Here is an 18354-nt window from a genome sequence, read left to right as displayed (position 1 = left end):
AGGCAAAAATTGTAGTTCCTCGCCAGAAACTTTGTCACCGCGACAAATTTTGAGTAATCTGCCTAAACCGAAGGCACTGCACACGTTTATAGCATACTGCTGGGCGCGCCGGACTGTCATGTCTGTGTGAGAATGGAACAAGAGATACTCGCGGTTCCTATCTTGGAATGCGAAGAAGCGTCAAAGAGGAGGCGAAGAAAGATTGCTTCCTGACCCGGCGCGCTGCGTAAGCTAAGATTACGAGGAAGTATTACCACCCTCGTAAATAACCAAAAGAAAGATTTTTTTGTTGCAAATTTGTAAATGTTCTATTTTCCTAACTCTGCTAATTTAATGTGTTTTAAAGGATAACTATATAAGAAAATAAGCCTAATTAAGTTGTAAGTAAATTAATTCAAAGTTAATTGCAATTTTGAATGCAGTAATAAGCCGCACGATGACTGGTTGTAGACTGTAAGGTATAACTAAGTGTCTAAATTTTGGCTGTTAGGGTGTACAGAGAGTTTCAATCCTCCAATGAATACATACGAATGTGTTGAGATGTAGCACCAAGACTTGGTGACCAAGTACTAAACAGCTTTATCGTATTTGTTAGCACTTCGAAAATTCCAATTCATAGATAGTGTTGATGATTTTGGTGGTTGCTACCAGTGTAAAAAAAAAATTAAGTACTTAATTATTTATGTCAATTACATCATATTTCTGCACGAATTAATTATTTATAACTGATTGTTGCTACAAGTTGACGCTTCATTTTCAAAGAATATCCAAAAACTTATTCCACAAAGTATTTTTTTGTAAAACCATTTCGAGAGTTCAACAGTTTAATGGTAAACGATTATTTTACCATTATAACTAAATTTATGTTATTTCTTTTAAAGGTACTGTGATTCATAATGGTTCGTGTCAAAATAATTATATAGATTATCTAAATTAATTATAGGTTATTGTCAATGTAATTAAATTGATTATAACTAAATTTGCTTCTTGATTATAGGTATAGAGCTGATTTATTCAACCTGTGAAGTTAACTCACCAATACATATTAATTTTTTTGATTGCTTGAATTAATACATTTTTCTTAAAACTTCACACCATTAAAGTATTTTATAGTCTGTAGTTAATTTGAAACCAACAATTGAGAAGGTCATTTGCAATAAAACCTGTGTTCAGAAATTAGTTCAATTGCAATTATGTAACTTTTAAGTTCCAGAAAATATTTAAATTTTAACTGGACAAATATGTGAACAATAACTTTTACATTAAAATTCTGGAACACATAATTCCTTATTAATTTTTTTTTGTATTTTGTAGGACTATATCAACTCTAAATGTACACTACTGTATCTTATTTATGTTCACGTTGTTTGTTATATTGTGTATATGTTGTATATGTGATTGTGTTAATGTATCTTGACCAGTGTTCCTTGTCGTGTGTTCTTGTTAGCCTACATTGGTAAGAATAAAATCACTGTAACTTATGTACTGGTACTTAATCATGCAATTATGTAAATTAAAATGGTTTTCATAGGATAAAATGTCTGTGCTATACAACAGGAAAACCAAGAAAAATCTCTGTGTTGCTGTAGTTTATGTAATTTTTGTTTTTCATTGTCTTTCTGTTGGTGATCGTTGTGGAAGTAACTGAGAAATCGAGTTCGAGGTAGTCCACAGGAATGACTATCACTCGTTACTAACGCACTAATTACATAATGTATAAAATTTGTGTGCGTGGGTGCCACGTGTATTACAAGTGACATTTAGTTCCATACTAAATGCCATTTTGTTTACGAAATGCGAACTGTGTTGCAATCAACACTACGTATTTTTTATTTGTACTTGTGACTGAAATTGGGTATTACTAATTTATTTATGAGAAACAAAATTGTTTGTTGAAAACACACAAAATTTGGTTCTTTTTTGAAAGAAGCAAATACATCATTGTTATTTTATACAGTAAGACTGTATTATGTACGTTGATTATAATTGATTAAAATTATGATCCATATATACTTAATTGTATAAAATGTGATCTAAGCTACTACGGAGATTGAAAAAAGAACTGTTGGCGACTTCAGCGTGTATCTTAGAGTGAAAACTACGGATCTATAACTGTCCTGCGAAATATCTTGCTTCGACTATTATGCTGGACCATGAACTTCAGGACGAGGGATAACTAAATCAAGAGCCCCATAATTCAAATTTCATAATACCTTGAAGAACCTGGGTATACATGATGATAGTCAAACTTCCAATATAGAGTTGATGTCAAAGGATCTACTGGTTATTTATACTGCTACCTACCAACAAACGCAGTGACAATGAAGAAATTTATGGAGTGTCATGAGTCATGACTATATGTTATGGTTGGACGAATAACTCCACGATATCCTTTGACTTATGTTTGGAACTACAGAAGGATTAAGTGGTATGAAGTTACTGTTAATTGACAGTGTAAATATGTATGTGAAGTGCTTTGAAATATTAGTAGGTACTCCAAACGACGTGTTGCTCTGTAGATTTATTCCTGATTAATTAACGTAAAATCAATATTATAATTTTTAATTTGCTGGACCAATTATTGTGAAGTAATTTTCTATAACTATCTTCAATGTAGAAAAGTTAATCGTAAAGTGCTTTACCCTAACTGACAAGCCTGTGCAAGCTATATCTTGTTTTATTTAACTTTGAGTTCTCTGTAATTGATTACGCTAGTCTAGAGTTGGTTTGTATAATCTCTGCTACTAATAACTGTCCAAGCAATGTCACAACGACTCATCCATCTAGTCTATACTAATATTATAAAGCTGAAGAGTTTGTTTGTTTGTTTGTTTGTTTGTTTGAACGCGCTAATCTCAGGAACCACTGGTCCGATTTGAAAAATTCTTTCAGTGTTGGATAGTACATTTATCGAGGAAGGCTATAGGCTATATTATATTATCAATAACATTAGGGATCCTTACTAGAAGTCCAATAAGTAGAGCCAAGATTTTATGGTGTTATGAAAAAGGACTTTTCGTCATTAAGAATTGTGGATTTCGTCTTTATCGTCATAAAAAATTAAAACGCATGTAATAACATGTACACACCTAGCAGAGCTGCCTTGATCAAATGTTCAATAATTCGTGGTTAGAGACTTAAAATATGCACATTAAACAATACTATGTTGAGAGTACATAAAAAATTAACAACTAAAATATTCAGTATTCTTATGCAGGTAAGTACTGTTCCTGAGTTCAGGAGAGAGTCTAAATTAATTAAAATATAAACTACAGTTAAACTTTTGTTCTATAAATGCAATATAATTAAGCTCAGGAAAAAGCCACCATTGTCAGCAGTTCAGCATTCTCTGGTTTTAGAGATCTTCTTCTGTCACTTACAACTACAGAATACTTAGAAAAAGATCTTTCTGAGTCCACATTCGTTGCAGGTATCCATATTAACTTTAAAGCAGCAGCTGCAAATTCAGGATAATCCGCTTTCATTTTACATAGTATGTCCACCATGTCTATGTAGTTCACATGCGGTTTCTTCTGCTCTTGGGAAACCAGGTTTTGGAGTGTTATGTAGCCTGTCGCTACAGAGGTCTTCTGCACCTTGCAAAGGAAAGGTAGGTTCCCAATATGTTTCTGGAATTCTTTTTCCTCCACACGAATGTTTCCTACATTTTGAGGATTCATTAGAGCGCTGATTCCCAGAAATAGTTGACGAGATGGATCAGTGTTCACCAGATCAATCAGTTTTATAAGACTGAGTTTAGCTGTGTTCTTGAACTGCTCTTTAAGGGCTGCAGAGTTGACAGTTTTCATTTCAGCCAAAATGTCTTCAACATTTTCAGGAAATATTCCCTTAGCCAAGACATCAAGAGTAGTTTGCAGTTTACTCAATTTTGTGCACAACTGATGAGCAGTAGGATACTTTGTTCCTTCAAGAAAATTAATTAGCTCTACAAAGGTGTTACAGTTTTGAGCCACAAATGTAAGAGTGGCCTCAAGACATTGTAACTCTTCCTTCTGGAGTCCCTTGATATATTTAACACCAGAGTTATCTTCGCTAAGCTGCTCAAAGAATTCCACAATGTCGTGCAGATGGAGTGCGAGGTATGATACAGATTCAAACCATGTGTTCCAACGTGTAACAACTGGCATGGGGAATAACTTGACCAGAGCCTTGTTTTCTCCATGTTTCTGGAGAAGAAATTGAAGGTATGCATGCCTCCTCTTTCTGGTGTTAAGAAAGGCCATCTTTACCTTACAAACGAAGAGGTTCAGTTCTTCCAAGTTGATTTGCCAGATCTGCCCAACAATGTTTACTTTATGGGCCCAACATTGTATGTGGTACATGTGGTCACCAAATACACCTTCAAGGGTGCCAGCAGATTTTGTCATGTACCTGGCACTATCTGTAACATACGCAATTATGTTTTCTTCCTTGACTTCATATTTGGAGCATACATCAATCACTGCCCGAGAACAACAAACAGCATTTGCTGCATCAAGGACACAAGAAGCCCCTAAGATAACATCTTGTTCAGCACCTGGTTTCAGAATTTTAAACAAGATGTTGAAAACACAATTATTACTCTTGTCAGTGGTTTCATCTGCGAGTATGACCACATCTTGCCCCAAGAGCTGCTGCTTGATTTCCACTTCTTTTTTCTCTCTAAGTAGGGGAATGTACTTTTTCCTCATCCAATCCGCTGTTGGAAGATCACCAGCACCACTTACATGCTTCTGCATCCATGCAGTCAGCTTGCTGTTGTCAAGTTTCTCAAGAGGAATACCTGCAGCTACAAAGGCTTCAACAGTTTCGAGAACAAAATCTTCCTTTTGTTTTTTGGCGCATATTTGAGCCACTCCTGCTTCTGGGATAGAAAGCTGTCGTTTCAAAGTGCATGGGGATCGTTTAGCTTTTACATGTTTGTCGCTAATTATGTGCTTGTTTACCGTGTCCTTACGTTCATGCTCCAAACGGCAATTACAATATTTACAGAAAAGTATTTTTCCGTCACTGACATATAATCCCTCATTCTTAAACTCGTCAGCACGTGATGCCGCAGTAGCTTTATTTTTCGGCATGATTAAGAAATTTAGCTTTCATTTATGCACGTCATTTGTAAACAAAGCCCAGGGGTACCAAAAACTAGTATTTACTGAAGTTGTAGCGAAAAAATAAAACGCGGGAAGCCTACTTTTTACAGGCGAGAGAGCCTTATACCCGAAGTAATAGGTTAGGTTATGTCAGGTCAGTGAAATAAATGTTTTTATTTATTTTCCGGAAGGTTTGGGTAGGTAAGCGTTATTTAAAATATTTAATGACCGTAAAATAAATAAATCCTTGCAATATGGTGCTTTTTCATTAGCGATCGGAAAACTTCGATTATGTTACGATTTTGGCTCTCTCGCCTGTGAAGAGTGAAATGAAAATGAAGGCTGCATGGTAAACTGCTTATTCAACAAGCACACAAAATTGCGTTACAGTGAAATTTCATTAAATATCAAGTGATCATTAAATATCAATATTCGCTTTTATTTTATTTTCATACGTATTTATTTAATGAATGCAGTTTTTGTTCACGTGTATTTTTCAAAGCATCCAGCAAACAAGGCGCTGAGATTTTTCACGTTGTTGTGTTTGTTAACTTGTTAATTTTTGTTTACGATCGTCAGTTGTTAATATTGCGTGATCTCTAGTGGCTAGATGCGTTTAAAAACCCTAACCTAACTCCGATAACGATCTTTTTTTTGTTCGTGAAATCGTCAATTTTTGTGATATCTTGTAATTTTTTAAGATGAATAATTAACGCATTAAATAACCACCACACTGCAGTTGGATGACGACCATTTCTTCTACAAACAGATACGGAATTTTTGTCAATCAACCAATAGTCGGTAGTTAACGATTTAAATCAATATTGAGGTGTTTATTTGTGGTTAGAAAACATTTCGCATTTTTCGCGGTTTGGGATGAATTTCGCGTGAAAATTCGCGATTTCGCATAAAACCATATAATCTTGGCTCTACCAATAAGGTAACCCAAGGTGTAAAAATATGACCCAAAAAAATCCTTACACGGCGTGCGCTGCGAAACAAAACAATGTACTACCACTTTGCAGAACATATAATTGTCTTCAAAAAATATTGCGTAACCATATGTCTTACTATTGTAGTTATCTCACAATTAGTGTTTTCTTTTATTTTTTTAAATAATTAAAATGCAGTCGCTTCAAAAACTCTTTGTGTACCTTGGCATTAATCCTTATCAAAATAAATTACTGCATATTCAAGACGAATTCAATACCTTTCTAGAACTTTTTGAATTATTCAATTTGGACGTTTCATTCAAAAGATATCGCGATATTTAAAATGTAAGTATTAGTGTTGTAGCCAAATAAGTATTAAGTATTGCACGCGCATGTATGACTAGCATTGAAGACCTAATCTCTAAAGTGTACCCAGATGTAGTCCATATAGAAAACAAAGACTACCAGTGGATGTGTCAAAGGGCAATATTGGCAGCTAGAAACAGTAGCGTTGACGACATCAACAACATGATACTGGGTAAACTTCCAGGAGATAGAGTGAACTACAGGTCCATTAATAAAGTAATGAATCAAGAAGATGCAGTACATTATCCACAAGAATTTTTAAATTCTTTAAATCCGAGTGGCCTTCCTTCACATTCACTCAAATTAAAAACTGCCTGTCCAATTGTGCTGCCAAGAAATCTTAAACCACCACATTTATGCAACGGAACCAGACTCCAAGTAAAATTCCTTCATGATAACGTGATTGGTGCTACAGTATTGACTGGTCCAGCAGTAGGGCAAACAGTGCTGATACCTGGCATACCTATGATACCAACGGATTTGCCTTTTCACTTTAAGCGAATTTAATTTCCGGTGAAGGTATCGTTTGCGGTAACAATTAATAAGGCCCAGGGACAAACATTTAAGTACGTAGGAATATATTTACACCAAGAGTTTTTTTGGCACGGGCAACTATATGTTGCTCTGTTGAGATCTGGTTCGGGAGAAAATCAATTTCTACTTCTGCCGGAAGACAAAACTAAAAATATAGTTTACGCAGAAGTACTTTAATATACCATTGGTTATGAGTGTTTTGAGAATAACCTAAAACTGTGCATCTACCATATTATCTCAGAAAGTCACAATACCCCACAACAAAGTCCATACGGACAAAGTCGCGGGCACTGCTAGTATATTCATAAATTAAGAGGTAAAAAAAATCCCAGATAAAGCAAATTAAATGAATTTAAACTAATTTGGAATGTTAATATCTCCGACTTTGATTTTACATTGTTTCTCATAGAGAAAACTGAACCTTGTAATTTGACGATATGTACTTCATGTTAAATTCAGTGTCACATCCAGAGGTTAGAGAAATATACAGATGGAGGATAAGGTCTGACTTTAGACGAAGGGGTTTAGATTATCGTATTTTGTCCGTAGTATTTAAAGATCATCAAAAGAAATTGGTTGTCTGTAAAGTCGGTTTATGTACGATAGTTTAACATGACGTCATAACAATACATTGATGAAATGATTGCATACTTTATGAATAAAATTGAATCATTTTTATTGAATTATCAGTATTTTGTATGGATACAAAGGAGGAGTGAAATGAAATCCACAATTTAATTGATAAATTTACTTTTATTTGCACTCATTAATTCAAATATGTTTATTACTTTAACGAACAGATTATTTTAAAAATAACTTTTTGAATGAAAGTGATTGTTTAATTGAAACGTTCAATTGGCTCCATAAAATAGTACCTATATTCCCTTGCACGTCTGTTAGGCGATTCAACTTGATATTAAAATTTCTACATATGTATTTTTAAAATTCTCTTTTGTGTTTCTTTTTGTTTATTGCTCTTTATTTTGAAAAAATGGAAAAATAACCAAAAAAATTAATTAATAAAAAATAGTTTAGTTAAAGTACTAAATTTAAAAGCTTATTTTGAAAAGCCCGCCTTATCCTATTTAATAGTAGATTCATAGACCAAACGAGTGGAAGATAGATGCGGCACAAGCGTACAATGAACATAACGGGACAATGAGTAATCCTTTTTCGTGTGTGCAGCCGGCGTTCATCGATTTATTAAACGTCACGTCAAAAAATTCATTAATTAATAAAAAAAATTGGTTGTCTGTAAAGTCGGTTTACGGACGATAGTTTAACGTGACATCATAACAAAACATTGATGAAATGATTGCATACTTTATGAATAAAATTGAATCATTTTTATTTTAATATTAAAAGAATAAACACTTGAAATTATACTAGTAATCAGATTTTTAAAATGCAAGAATAATTAACCTTTATTGCCGAAATTGTTGTTGTTATAAGCAATGAAAACCACATTAACTTTTCACTTCACTTTATAAACAGTCGACGAAACAGTTCACGTGTAGATGACTTGTAATTAATGTTAAAAACTGGCGTTTAACTATAAAGTTTAAATATAATTATGAACAAGTTTTCATATAAATAAACTGTAATCAAATATCTATCAATTATATGAATCACTATAATTTTTTAGTCAATTGTAACATAAACTATTATTACTGCACTCGCCGACAGTGTAACGGAACACAGCGTAACGGAACAATGAGCATAACGGGACACAGCATAACGGAACAATGAGCGCAACGGGACACAGCGTAATGGAACAATGTGTGTAACGGGACACTTTTTCGTGCGTGCAGCCAGAGTTCATCGATTTATTAGACGTCACGTCAAAAATAGTTTAGTTAAAGTACTAAATTTAAAAGCTAATGATTAATTAATTAATAAAAAAATAGTTTAGTTAAAGTACTAAATTTAAAAGCTACTTTTGAAAAGCCAGCCTTAACCTATTTAATATAATAGTAGATTCATAGGCCAATCTAGTGGAAGAGAGATAGATGCGGCACAAAGGTACAATGAGCGTAACGGGATAATGAGTCATCCTTTTTTGTGCGTGCAGCCGGCGTTCATATATTTATTAGACGTTGTTACGTCAAATATTTAATATTTGCACTTATTGAAATCATTACCTAATTTGAAACATTTTCTATCATAGTTCCTAGTTACGCATTACAACTATTTCAAAATGTATTCAAGTTAAAGTGTGGTTTGTATTATAACACCATTTTTACTTTTGTGATTATAATATATTTAGGGATGGGTTGAGTACACATTTTTATCGATTCCGATACCGGTACCGATTCCTAAATTTCGATTCTCGATTCCGAGTCATTCCAGTTTTAGATTCCTGGTAATTCTGGACACATAATTAAAACTACTTAAAGAAATGAATGCATTACATAATGATAATAACATGCATAAAGGATAATTATAAACTTAGGATTAAATGTTCAGGTTTTTTTTTCAACTACCAGTGAAGAAGCATCTTCACATAAAGTTTATTTGCTAGTACTAGGCTGTGCACAAAAAAGTTCAACATTTACACAAGGTTCTTTAACAGGCGATAATGCCGATAACATAACATCTTTGTTCAAAATGGGTTCAAAGGTAGCACTACTTTTTTCTGTGGTACCTTTTGACTTAGTTGGTGACAGTGCTGTAAACAAAAGTTTACTTTTCTTCAAAGACTGTTTTTTCTGGTAGTAATGTGTGCCGGGATTTCAAATGCTTCATTAAATTGGTTGTAGATTTGGAAGTACCGCCCCATGAAATTTGCGCACTACAATGATTACAAATTGCATATTTATATTTGTCATTTTCACTATTGATGCGAAAATGTGCCCAAACTTTAGACATGTTGATACAACAATATCAGACCAGTCTGCGAACATTCGTTTTACTAACAAACTAGCAAAACACTTGAAAATAGTTTTAGCAAAACAATATTTGTGCCAAATAAATAGCATATGCAGTAACCTCAATAGCACGACAGTGAATTACTGTTTTACTTTGCAAGTAATAAACACGAGCCTCTGTTGGCGGTATGGCCAGAGAATTCTTTAAAATCGATTGTTGCTTTCATTATACAATTTGTCCCGTAAGCAACGAATCGATACGTTTCGACTTGACTTTGTTTTATGGGGACCAGATGTTTTGTGGAGGCCATCATCCTTGAATGGATCAAAAGTAAGATGGTGACGACACGTGATGTGATCTCGTTTCATAACCGTCACTTTCTTCACAAAAAACAATGGACTTTACCAAACTGTAAATAAAATTAATTAGTCTTTTTACAATTTATTTACGTCTAATACATGAGTGAGGAATAATGTTCTTCGATCGTGGAGTTTTAATTAGAGGTTAAACATGCCCGGTAACATTGTTTTTATTTTTTTTTAATTCGTTTAAAATTAATATTTAATAATAATGAGCATTATTAGGAATTTTATGCGCATATGGCAGGTAAGATATATTAAAATATGGAAGAAAAGCTCAGACGAAAATATATTACTACTGTATTTGCTTAACTTAACCGATACCTAACCTACCTTGCCCTATTTTAGTACCCAATACTGAGTACCCAAATTTTTTAATAATTGGTGGTATCGAGGAATCGGAGAATTGAATCGACCCATCCCTAAATATATTAATATGAAACAAGACTAAATAGGATGAGTGAATCACTGGAGTGTACATATATACGTATGCATAGCACTGTGGCTGTGGCTCGCATCGGTTATTGTGCGTCCATGGTCGTGGGAAGGGTTTATCTTGACATGGGGCCCGCAAGGTGGGGGGAAGAAAGATAACACCTCATGAATGGTGTGGAGAAGACCGTACGAGAGTGATAACTGACACATTTTTGTCTCCTCCTTTTGCTCTCTTCGCGGTCACACACACACACACCCAAATACAGGTACCAGGCGCGAGCTGAGAACTTGCTGCTCCGATGAACGCTCTTAAATTGCAGAAATAAAACAAATTTTAAAGTTAAGTTGCTAAATGCCTCAAATAAAGCACGAAATACCATCAATTTTATTTGAATTAATAAATTATCTTAAAATGTGTACGTATGTGCATGCATCTGCGTATGTGTTAAGGATTTTGATGTGAAAAGTGGGGGGTGGGTTATTTCTATTGACAGCAAGGTCATTTAGATATGGTAAGCAGAAAGGGATGCTGAAAAAGTGATGGACATTAAATATAAAAAACATAATTAAATATTATTTAAATGTAAATGAATGTTTTTTTGAAAATAGTAAGCTTGGCTTCAGCCTACGACTACCTTTTTTTTTATTCCCATCCAGTTTCACAAGTTTAGGACACCTGATATGTGCAAGTGCTCAAATGCACATGCACACAAAAAGAGGAGAGGGGTGAGAGGTGTTGTTAAAAAACAAAGATATCTCGACATACCTGCACAGATTTCTTGAGATCAAACTTTGCTTGCATGAAGAACATGGTGGTGTTCTTCTTAGTCTTTGGTTTCTTAGGAAGAACCGAGATAAAGATGGGCGCCGAAGATTTGTCCAGGAGGCTTGCCGGGGCCACAAGCTTCTGCATGGCTAACTTGTTGATGCGTATTCTCTCCACACTGCTGCCTGCCACCCTCTTCCACAGCTTGTACACTAGGAGGTACCTCACGTACATCATCGTCTGCAGTGAAGATGGCTTCGCCGAACCAACTACCTTCCTGTGAACAATACCAGATAGACATTACATCACAGCCATGGCATTACAGACATACATAACAAGAAATCATAGTGATAAGACTATACCAACCAAACCAGAGTTCCCACACACTTAATATAACGCAGTAATACTGAAACTTTTTTTAAGTCAGCACATTTAAAATACCTAATTGTAGCTGTACCATATTTAAATATCTGAGAAATATGTCTTAATAATTAATTCAAATATTAAAGAAAAAATGTGATAAAAAATTAAATATACCTTCAGTCATTTAAAATAACATACAATGTTTTTTTAAGTTTTCTTAACTACTTCTAGTTTTTTTTAATTATCTTAATCCTTATATATATATATATATATATATATATATATATATATATATATGTGTGTGTAATTATGTCATATTGTAAAATACAAATTACATCAGAAACAGAATGTGAAATTGGGGACCATCATCAATTTAACTACTGTTGTGTAATTTCAATATAATGAATTATACGTGCTTAAGGGATACTAATACCATGCCTTAAATATTAAATCCAGTGATTGTAATCCCTAATCAAAGGTCAATGATCATAATTGAGTAACTATATGAGCACAATGCTACAAATTCCATACACAATATAAATATATAAAATAGAATAATATTTATAAATATTACATCCATGATCTCTAATTATTTACAATGATTACAATATCACCAATAACTACATGCATATAATATCATCTTGGCAAAAGTAATAATATTCATTAGGAACTTGCATTTCTACGAAATGTATATGCAGTTCCTGATATAAACTACACTGATATTTCCTTAATTTATTCTGTCTCTGGCTTTTCTCAGTCAGACAGAAGATTGTCAGGAGTACTGAGTTATAATACAAGTTAGAAATTATTCTTAAACATTTACTAATCAGGAATTTTGCTAATCTTGCAGATCAATACATCTGTATCCATTTCCAACCAAAATAATTATATACAGGATAATTATAAAGTCCGTGAAACATTCCATAAAATCGGTACAGCGAAATGGAAAAGAATTACGTAACAAATTATATACCACGTGAAAGAACAACTCTCAAAGTTTTTTTGAATGTAGCACCAAAAAGCTATTTTAAAAAACAACCGACAGGGGCGCTAGTGCATGTAGTTGCTGAAAATGGCTGCGAACCAGGCAGAGAAAGCCTTTTGTGTGCTTGAATACGACCGTAGCGAATCGGTAGCGAGTGTCCAAAGAGCTTTCCGTGGCAATTTTAACAAAACACCACCATTTTACAATAGCATAATGAAGTGGTACAAGAAATTCTAGGAAGACGGCTGTTGGTGCGATGCAAAACGGTCGGGTCGGCCAGGCGTGTCACAACAGACAGTGGTTGTGTACGGGACGTGATGGTGCAGAGTTCCAAGAAGTCAACTTATCGGGCTAGTGCATAATTGAACATCCCTCAGCCAACTGTGTGGAAAATTCTTCGTAAGCGATTAAGAGTGAAGTCGTACAAATTACAGCTTCTGCAAGCCATCAGCCACGATGACAAATTGCTCCAACTGCAGTTCTGCATTGCCATGCAGAACAGTCTTGAAGATGATGACTTCGCAAGCAAATTAATATTCAGTGACAAAGCCACTTTTCATCTCTTAGGAAAAGTCAACAGACTCAACACACGCATATGGGGGACAGAGAATCCACATACAACTCTCGAACACGTCAGAGATTCGCCAAAAGTTAACGTGTTCTGTGCCATGTCAAACAAGACAGTTTATGGCACCTTCTTCTTCGCTGAGAGAACTGTCACTGGTATCACCTACCTCGACATGCTACAATTGTGGCTTATGCCACAACTTGAAGCTGATAGCAGGGACTTTATCTTCCAACAAGATGGTGCTCCACCTCATTACCACCATGTGGTACGAGATTATCTGAATGAGACGTTGCCACATCGCTGGATGGGCCGTGGGGCGGCCGCTGACCAAGTGCTACTCCCGTGGCCACCACGATCACCGGACTTGACACCTGCGATTTTTTCTTGTGGGGATACATCAAGGATAGTGTTTATGTTCCACCTCTACCACAGAACCTTGACGAATTGAGACACCGCATCGTAGCAGCTGCTCTTACCATCACTCCTGATATTCTGGGTCGGGTATGGGCAGAATTGGACTATCGATTAGATGTGTGTCGTGTGACGCAAGGTGGACACATAGAACATTTATAACTAGTGAAAAAAAAACTTTGAGAGTTTTTCTTTCACGTGGTATATAATTTGTTACATAATTCTTAGCCATTTCACTTTACCGATTTTTTTAAATGTTTCACGGACTTTATAATTACCCTGTATTTACTGTCTAATTTTGGAAATTAACATCATCAAAAGTATTCAATATGATCCAACAAATAAATTTAAGCATTATAATATTGAAACATACCGTTTTTAAATTGCATTATCGTCGCACAGTTATTTTAGTGTGTCAAAAATCGGAAAAAAAAATTCTAGCATAATAGTTGCTTGACGTTTTTGGTCCTGCTGCTAGATCCTGAGCGCTGTCTCTAGGTAGTAAACATGATAGGTTAAAGCACCGTGGAACAGTATTCGGTTTTCAAGTTGCTGCCAGGCAGTTTGGTAGTTATAATGGGGAAAATACAATATGTATTACAATTTCAGTGAAACTTGCTTAACATGCACCCGCCAAATATGATTTCCCGTCCAATATGGCCACATGTTTTGGTTATGCTATTTTCTTGATAAATTATACGTTACTTTTTTCCATGTCAGATGTTGCCAATAAATTTCTTTTACCGTACAAAACAAATTATTTTAAAGTTGAAATCTATTATTATATTTCCGTTTACTTATTGAATTAATAGGAATACAAAGTTGTCCTATGTATAAATTTTCTTTTAAAGACGTTTTCAATAACCTTTATTTTTTTGACTCAGTCGCAGTTTGTACTGGGTATAAAAAAATTGTAGCCAGCGCTAGTTGACATCATTAATGTTTGGTTACGTTGATGATCATATAGAGTGCTCACACATAGTTGAGTATCAATATTGATATCTTGCCGATTGCATGCATTGCACGCGCTCTGTCTCGTGCCGAGTTAACTACATTTGATAGCCTGCACTCTTTCATAGTTAGTGTGCACTATGATGATAGTTATGCTTTTCAGCTCTGTTTTAGTTTTGGTTCTTCTATTTAAAGTTGAACAAAATATGTTTTTGCATCAAGACTTATTAATTTAAATTGTTTGGCATGATTTTGTATACTATTCTTTTTAATTAAACATATTTTCCATGTAATAGGTTTTGCTTTATAACTTTATCTCAACAAAACTGCTTTTTTCCAAATAAAATCGCAACCCTACTTTTCAAACTTTATGTTGGTATAAAATGTGTGACGAATATGGGATTAAAAAATGGTACTTATCTGTATTTTCCATGCTTATTCATACCATACTCAGTCCAACTGATAAACTAGCCATAACATAATTACTTCTCTGCCAAATATGAAAACAAATAATCTGTATTCTTGATGTTTAGCAAATATTGATAGATTTCAACATTCACATATTCATGTTAATGAAGTTGGCAAAATGGCAGCATGAAAAGTTTCTCCATATTCAAAACCAAAACTGTTGTCCTTAGTTACATGTTTTGGAATAATAAGCCATACATTACATATATTCAACTTAGTAACATACAGTTTTACACAAAGAAAACACACATTATTACTGAAAACACTTATAAAAGAAACTGCTTTTCTGCAAAGACAAACAAAATAAAGTTAGCTATTTCTAAGTACTATTGTAATTTTGTAATGTGTTAACAAAAAGAGAGGTATAACCGTAATAAAATGATATAACAGAGTAACTGTATTTATTTTTAAATCTTGGACACATTTCTCTGGAATACCACAGGTCATGATCCAAAATCTTCTCAGGCACACCAGTGCACTCTGGCACTCACTTTTGAGAACCACTGCTCTAAACAATTTCTCAGTTTTTTTCTCTGTCCAACCAAACATTATTCCTGCTTCATCAAACTTGCAAGATACCATAAACATATTATATATTTTTCAAAACACTTTCAACCAAACATAACATCTCAAATTAGGCAATACACATTTACACTGCAATGTTCTCCCTCAATGCCTTGCAATTAACAATGCCAGTATGTAATATAAAATAACTAAATTTGGTAACACTTTGAAACTACACATTATTGATTGTGATCATGTTAATAATGACTAGCAAAATTTGACCAATTTCAAATGATTGTATCTTTTTACAGAAGATCTATTGTTTATCTTACATTTAATTAATGATGAAACAGATGGGTTTTTAAATATGTATGAATATAAGATTAAAATACAGATTGTTTTAAGACAATAGACGAACACAATGGTGTTAAAAATTATTAAAACAGTATAGTAACATTCTTCCGATTACCCCCAGTTTTCATGCTCTCCATATTTTCCTTCTATGCAGGATCCCCACAAACTTGAGAAAAATATACTTTTTCGTGAAATAATGGTTAAATGAGTTCATTTAAACAATTCAAACTCAAATGATATGTCCATTACAGTAAATAAAATTTTTTTAATGTAATTTATTCTTGCATATGAATCATAACACAATATTCGTAACAATAAAAGCGTCTTTGCTTATCGCATGAAGGTCACTCGTGTAGTAACTATCCATTTATACATCTGACTATTACACTCACTCTTAACCCCCCTAGTTTGTGGTTTCTGAAGTCCATGCTTATCAGTCTATCCGTCTTTTCTTGCTATCATTACGTAAGGATATTTAGGTTAATTCATACATGGATTCTACCTTTAAGTATACCTTAATATCTTTCTTTACATAAAATTTAACTTTATTTCAAAGACAAAAAATTAAATTACTGACATGACCACAACTTTAATTATCACTAGTAATTTACATAAAATAAATATAAGGACAAACCCAATAATTGGTGCACAGATTTTTTCATGATGTTTGGTGAATAATCTTGCCTTCAGGATAGTCTCCAAAATATGGATTTCAGAGTTCCCTGAAAGAAACATAGAAACATATATCAAAATCAAAATATTTTGTGCCTGGGAACACAAACATGTAGCCACAATGTTTAAAGAATGAGCAAGCAAAATAATAAACTTGTACAGTTCTTTCACTATCAATTTTCATTATGGTAGTGTCCAGAACATAGTCATAAATTAAAAATTTTAAATTGTGTATAACTATCCAAAATATTTCCCACATGCATATGATACAAAAATCAGTTTTAGCATTGCCGTGATGGAAGTATGCCCGAATTTCCCCTCCACCTTTCACCAAACATGAGGTAAACATGCATATCTTTTATGCTAGTGTTGGCTGTCATAAAAAAAAAGTTTACTTCATTTTAGTTTTTCATAACTTTGTATTTCACATGTCATTCAGTACATTTTATCAATGGATTTTTATTATCTGTAAATGATTTTAAAAGATTGCCATTATTTGCAAGTACAGTGTAAACTCTACATAACGACACTTAACGGACTGAGCATTTTTCGGCGTTATAGAGAGTGGTCGTTAAGTGGAGAGAAATAAATAATATCATTTTAATTTTACTATTCTATAATAATATGTACAGTAAAACCTCATTAATACGAATCCGCTTAGTACGAAATTCCCGTTTATGCGAAGTACTTTCACAGTTCTGGAAAATAAAGTATGATTTCCTATGTTATTCAGTACTTTTAATACGAAATACGGTTAATATGAATTACAAAGTTGTTTTGATCCCTCAAGTAGCTGTTAACGTGTAAAAGTAAACGGTTAATACGAATTTCACCGCCGAAGTCTAAAGTAAATCGTCTTCATAACCTTCATGTAAACAAACGTTTCTCCAAAGATACATGTATGTATCCTACAGCGCAAAATGGTCGAAAAACAAGATGAAAAGTTCAACTCTAGTGGCGATGTTAGTAACTAAACTAGAAAAGATGCCATGTTGTAAACGGAAAACGAAAAGGAAAGAACTCTATACCTTATTAATATTAGTCGTCGGAAGTGTACATTAGTAGAAGTTTAAACAATCTATGGAAAAAAGTTCTGATATTTTCCATTGTTCACGCGGGAAGCCTACAACTCACGTAGTTTCGGTTCACTGCAAGAATTTCCGAAAATTTCCAAAGTTTTGCGTTTTGGTATTAACGCCACTTCAGCCGCTAAATCAGAAGTTTCCAATGAAAACAAGCATGTTGTGACTGACCTAACCTATCCTAACCCTTAGATTTTTTAATTTCAATTTTTGAGAGAAATCCGAAGTTGCACAAACGTGGTAGGGAACCGAAACTACATGAGTTGTAAGCTACCGTGTTCACGCACGTGTATCTTAACCTCAATTTTGAGTGTTAGTTGTTTTGTAATATGACTGCGAAACGTAAACGCAACAAACTTACATTGCAAGTTAAAGTTAAAATTATCGAAGAAGTAGACAATGGAGAGAGAACGAAAACTGAAATTGCGAGAGAATTTAACATCCCGCAGTCGTCGTTGTCGACAATACTAAAAAATCGTGAAAAGATTGAATCTGCTTTTGCAAGTTCGTGCAGATTATCAACAAGAAAAAGAATGCGAGGCCCAAAACATCAAGAAATGGAAGCTACCTTGTTGCAGTGGTTTTAAGAAATGTGTGCAGCAAACTTGCCAATTTCTGGACCTATGATTCAGAAGAAGGCAGACTA

The 18354-nt window shown here is 34.0% G+C and overlaps 1 protein-coding gene across 3 annotated transcripts in view; it reads right to left on the bottom strand.

Moving 5' to 3' along the window:
* The window catches only part of LOC134546139 (uncharacterized), a 146866-nt gene that overhangs the window by 63293 nt on the left and 65219 nt on the right, over nucleotides 1–18354 (bottom strand). For all 3 annotated transcript variants that reach the window (XM_063388689.1, XM_063388691.1, XM_063388690.1), the window contains 2 exons: nucleotides 16589–16676; nucleotides 11351–11627 (listed from right to left, as the gene is read on the bottom strand). In XM_063388689.1, coding sequence (XP_063244759.1) covers nucleotides 11351–11627; nucleotides 16589–16676 — 365 coding nt within the window. The remainder of the gene's footprint in view (nucleotides 1–11350; nucleotides 11628–16588; nucleotides 16677–18354) is intronic.

Source organism: Bacillus rossius, chromosome 1, assembly GCF_032445375.1.
Source record: "Bacillus rossius redtenbacheri isolate Brsri chromosome 1, Brsri_v3, whole genome shotgun sequence".
NCBI classification, from domain to species: Eukaryota; Metazoa; Arthropoda; class Insecta; order Phasmatodea; family Bacillidae; genus Bacillus; species Bacillus rossius.
The sequence above is the reverse complement of the archived record's forward strand: the minus strand, read 5'-3'. Positions and strand labels throughout refer to the sequence as shown.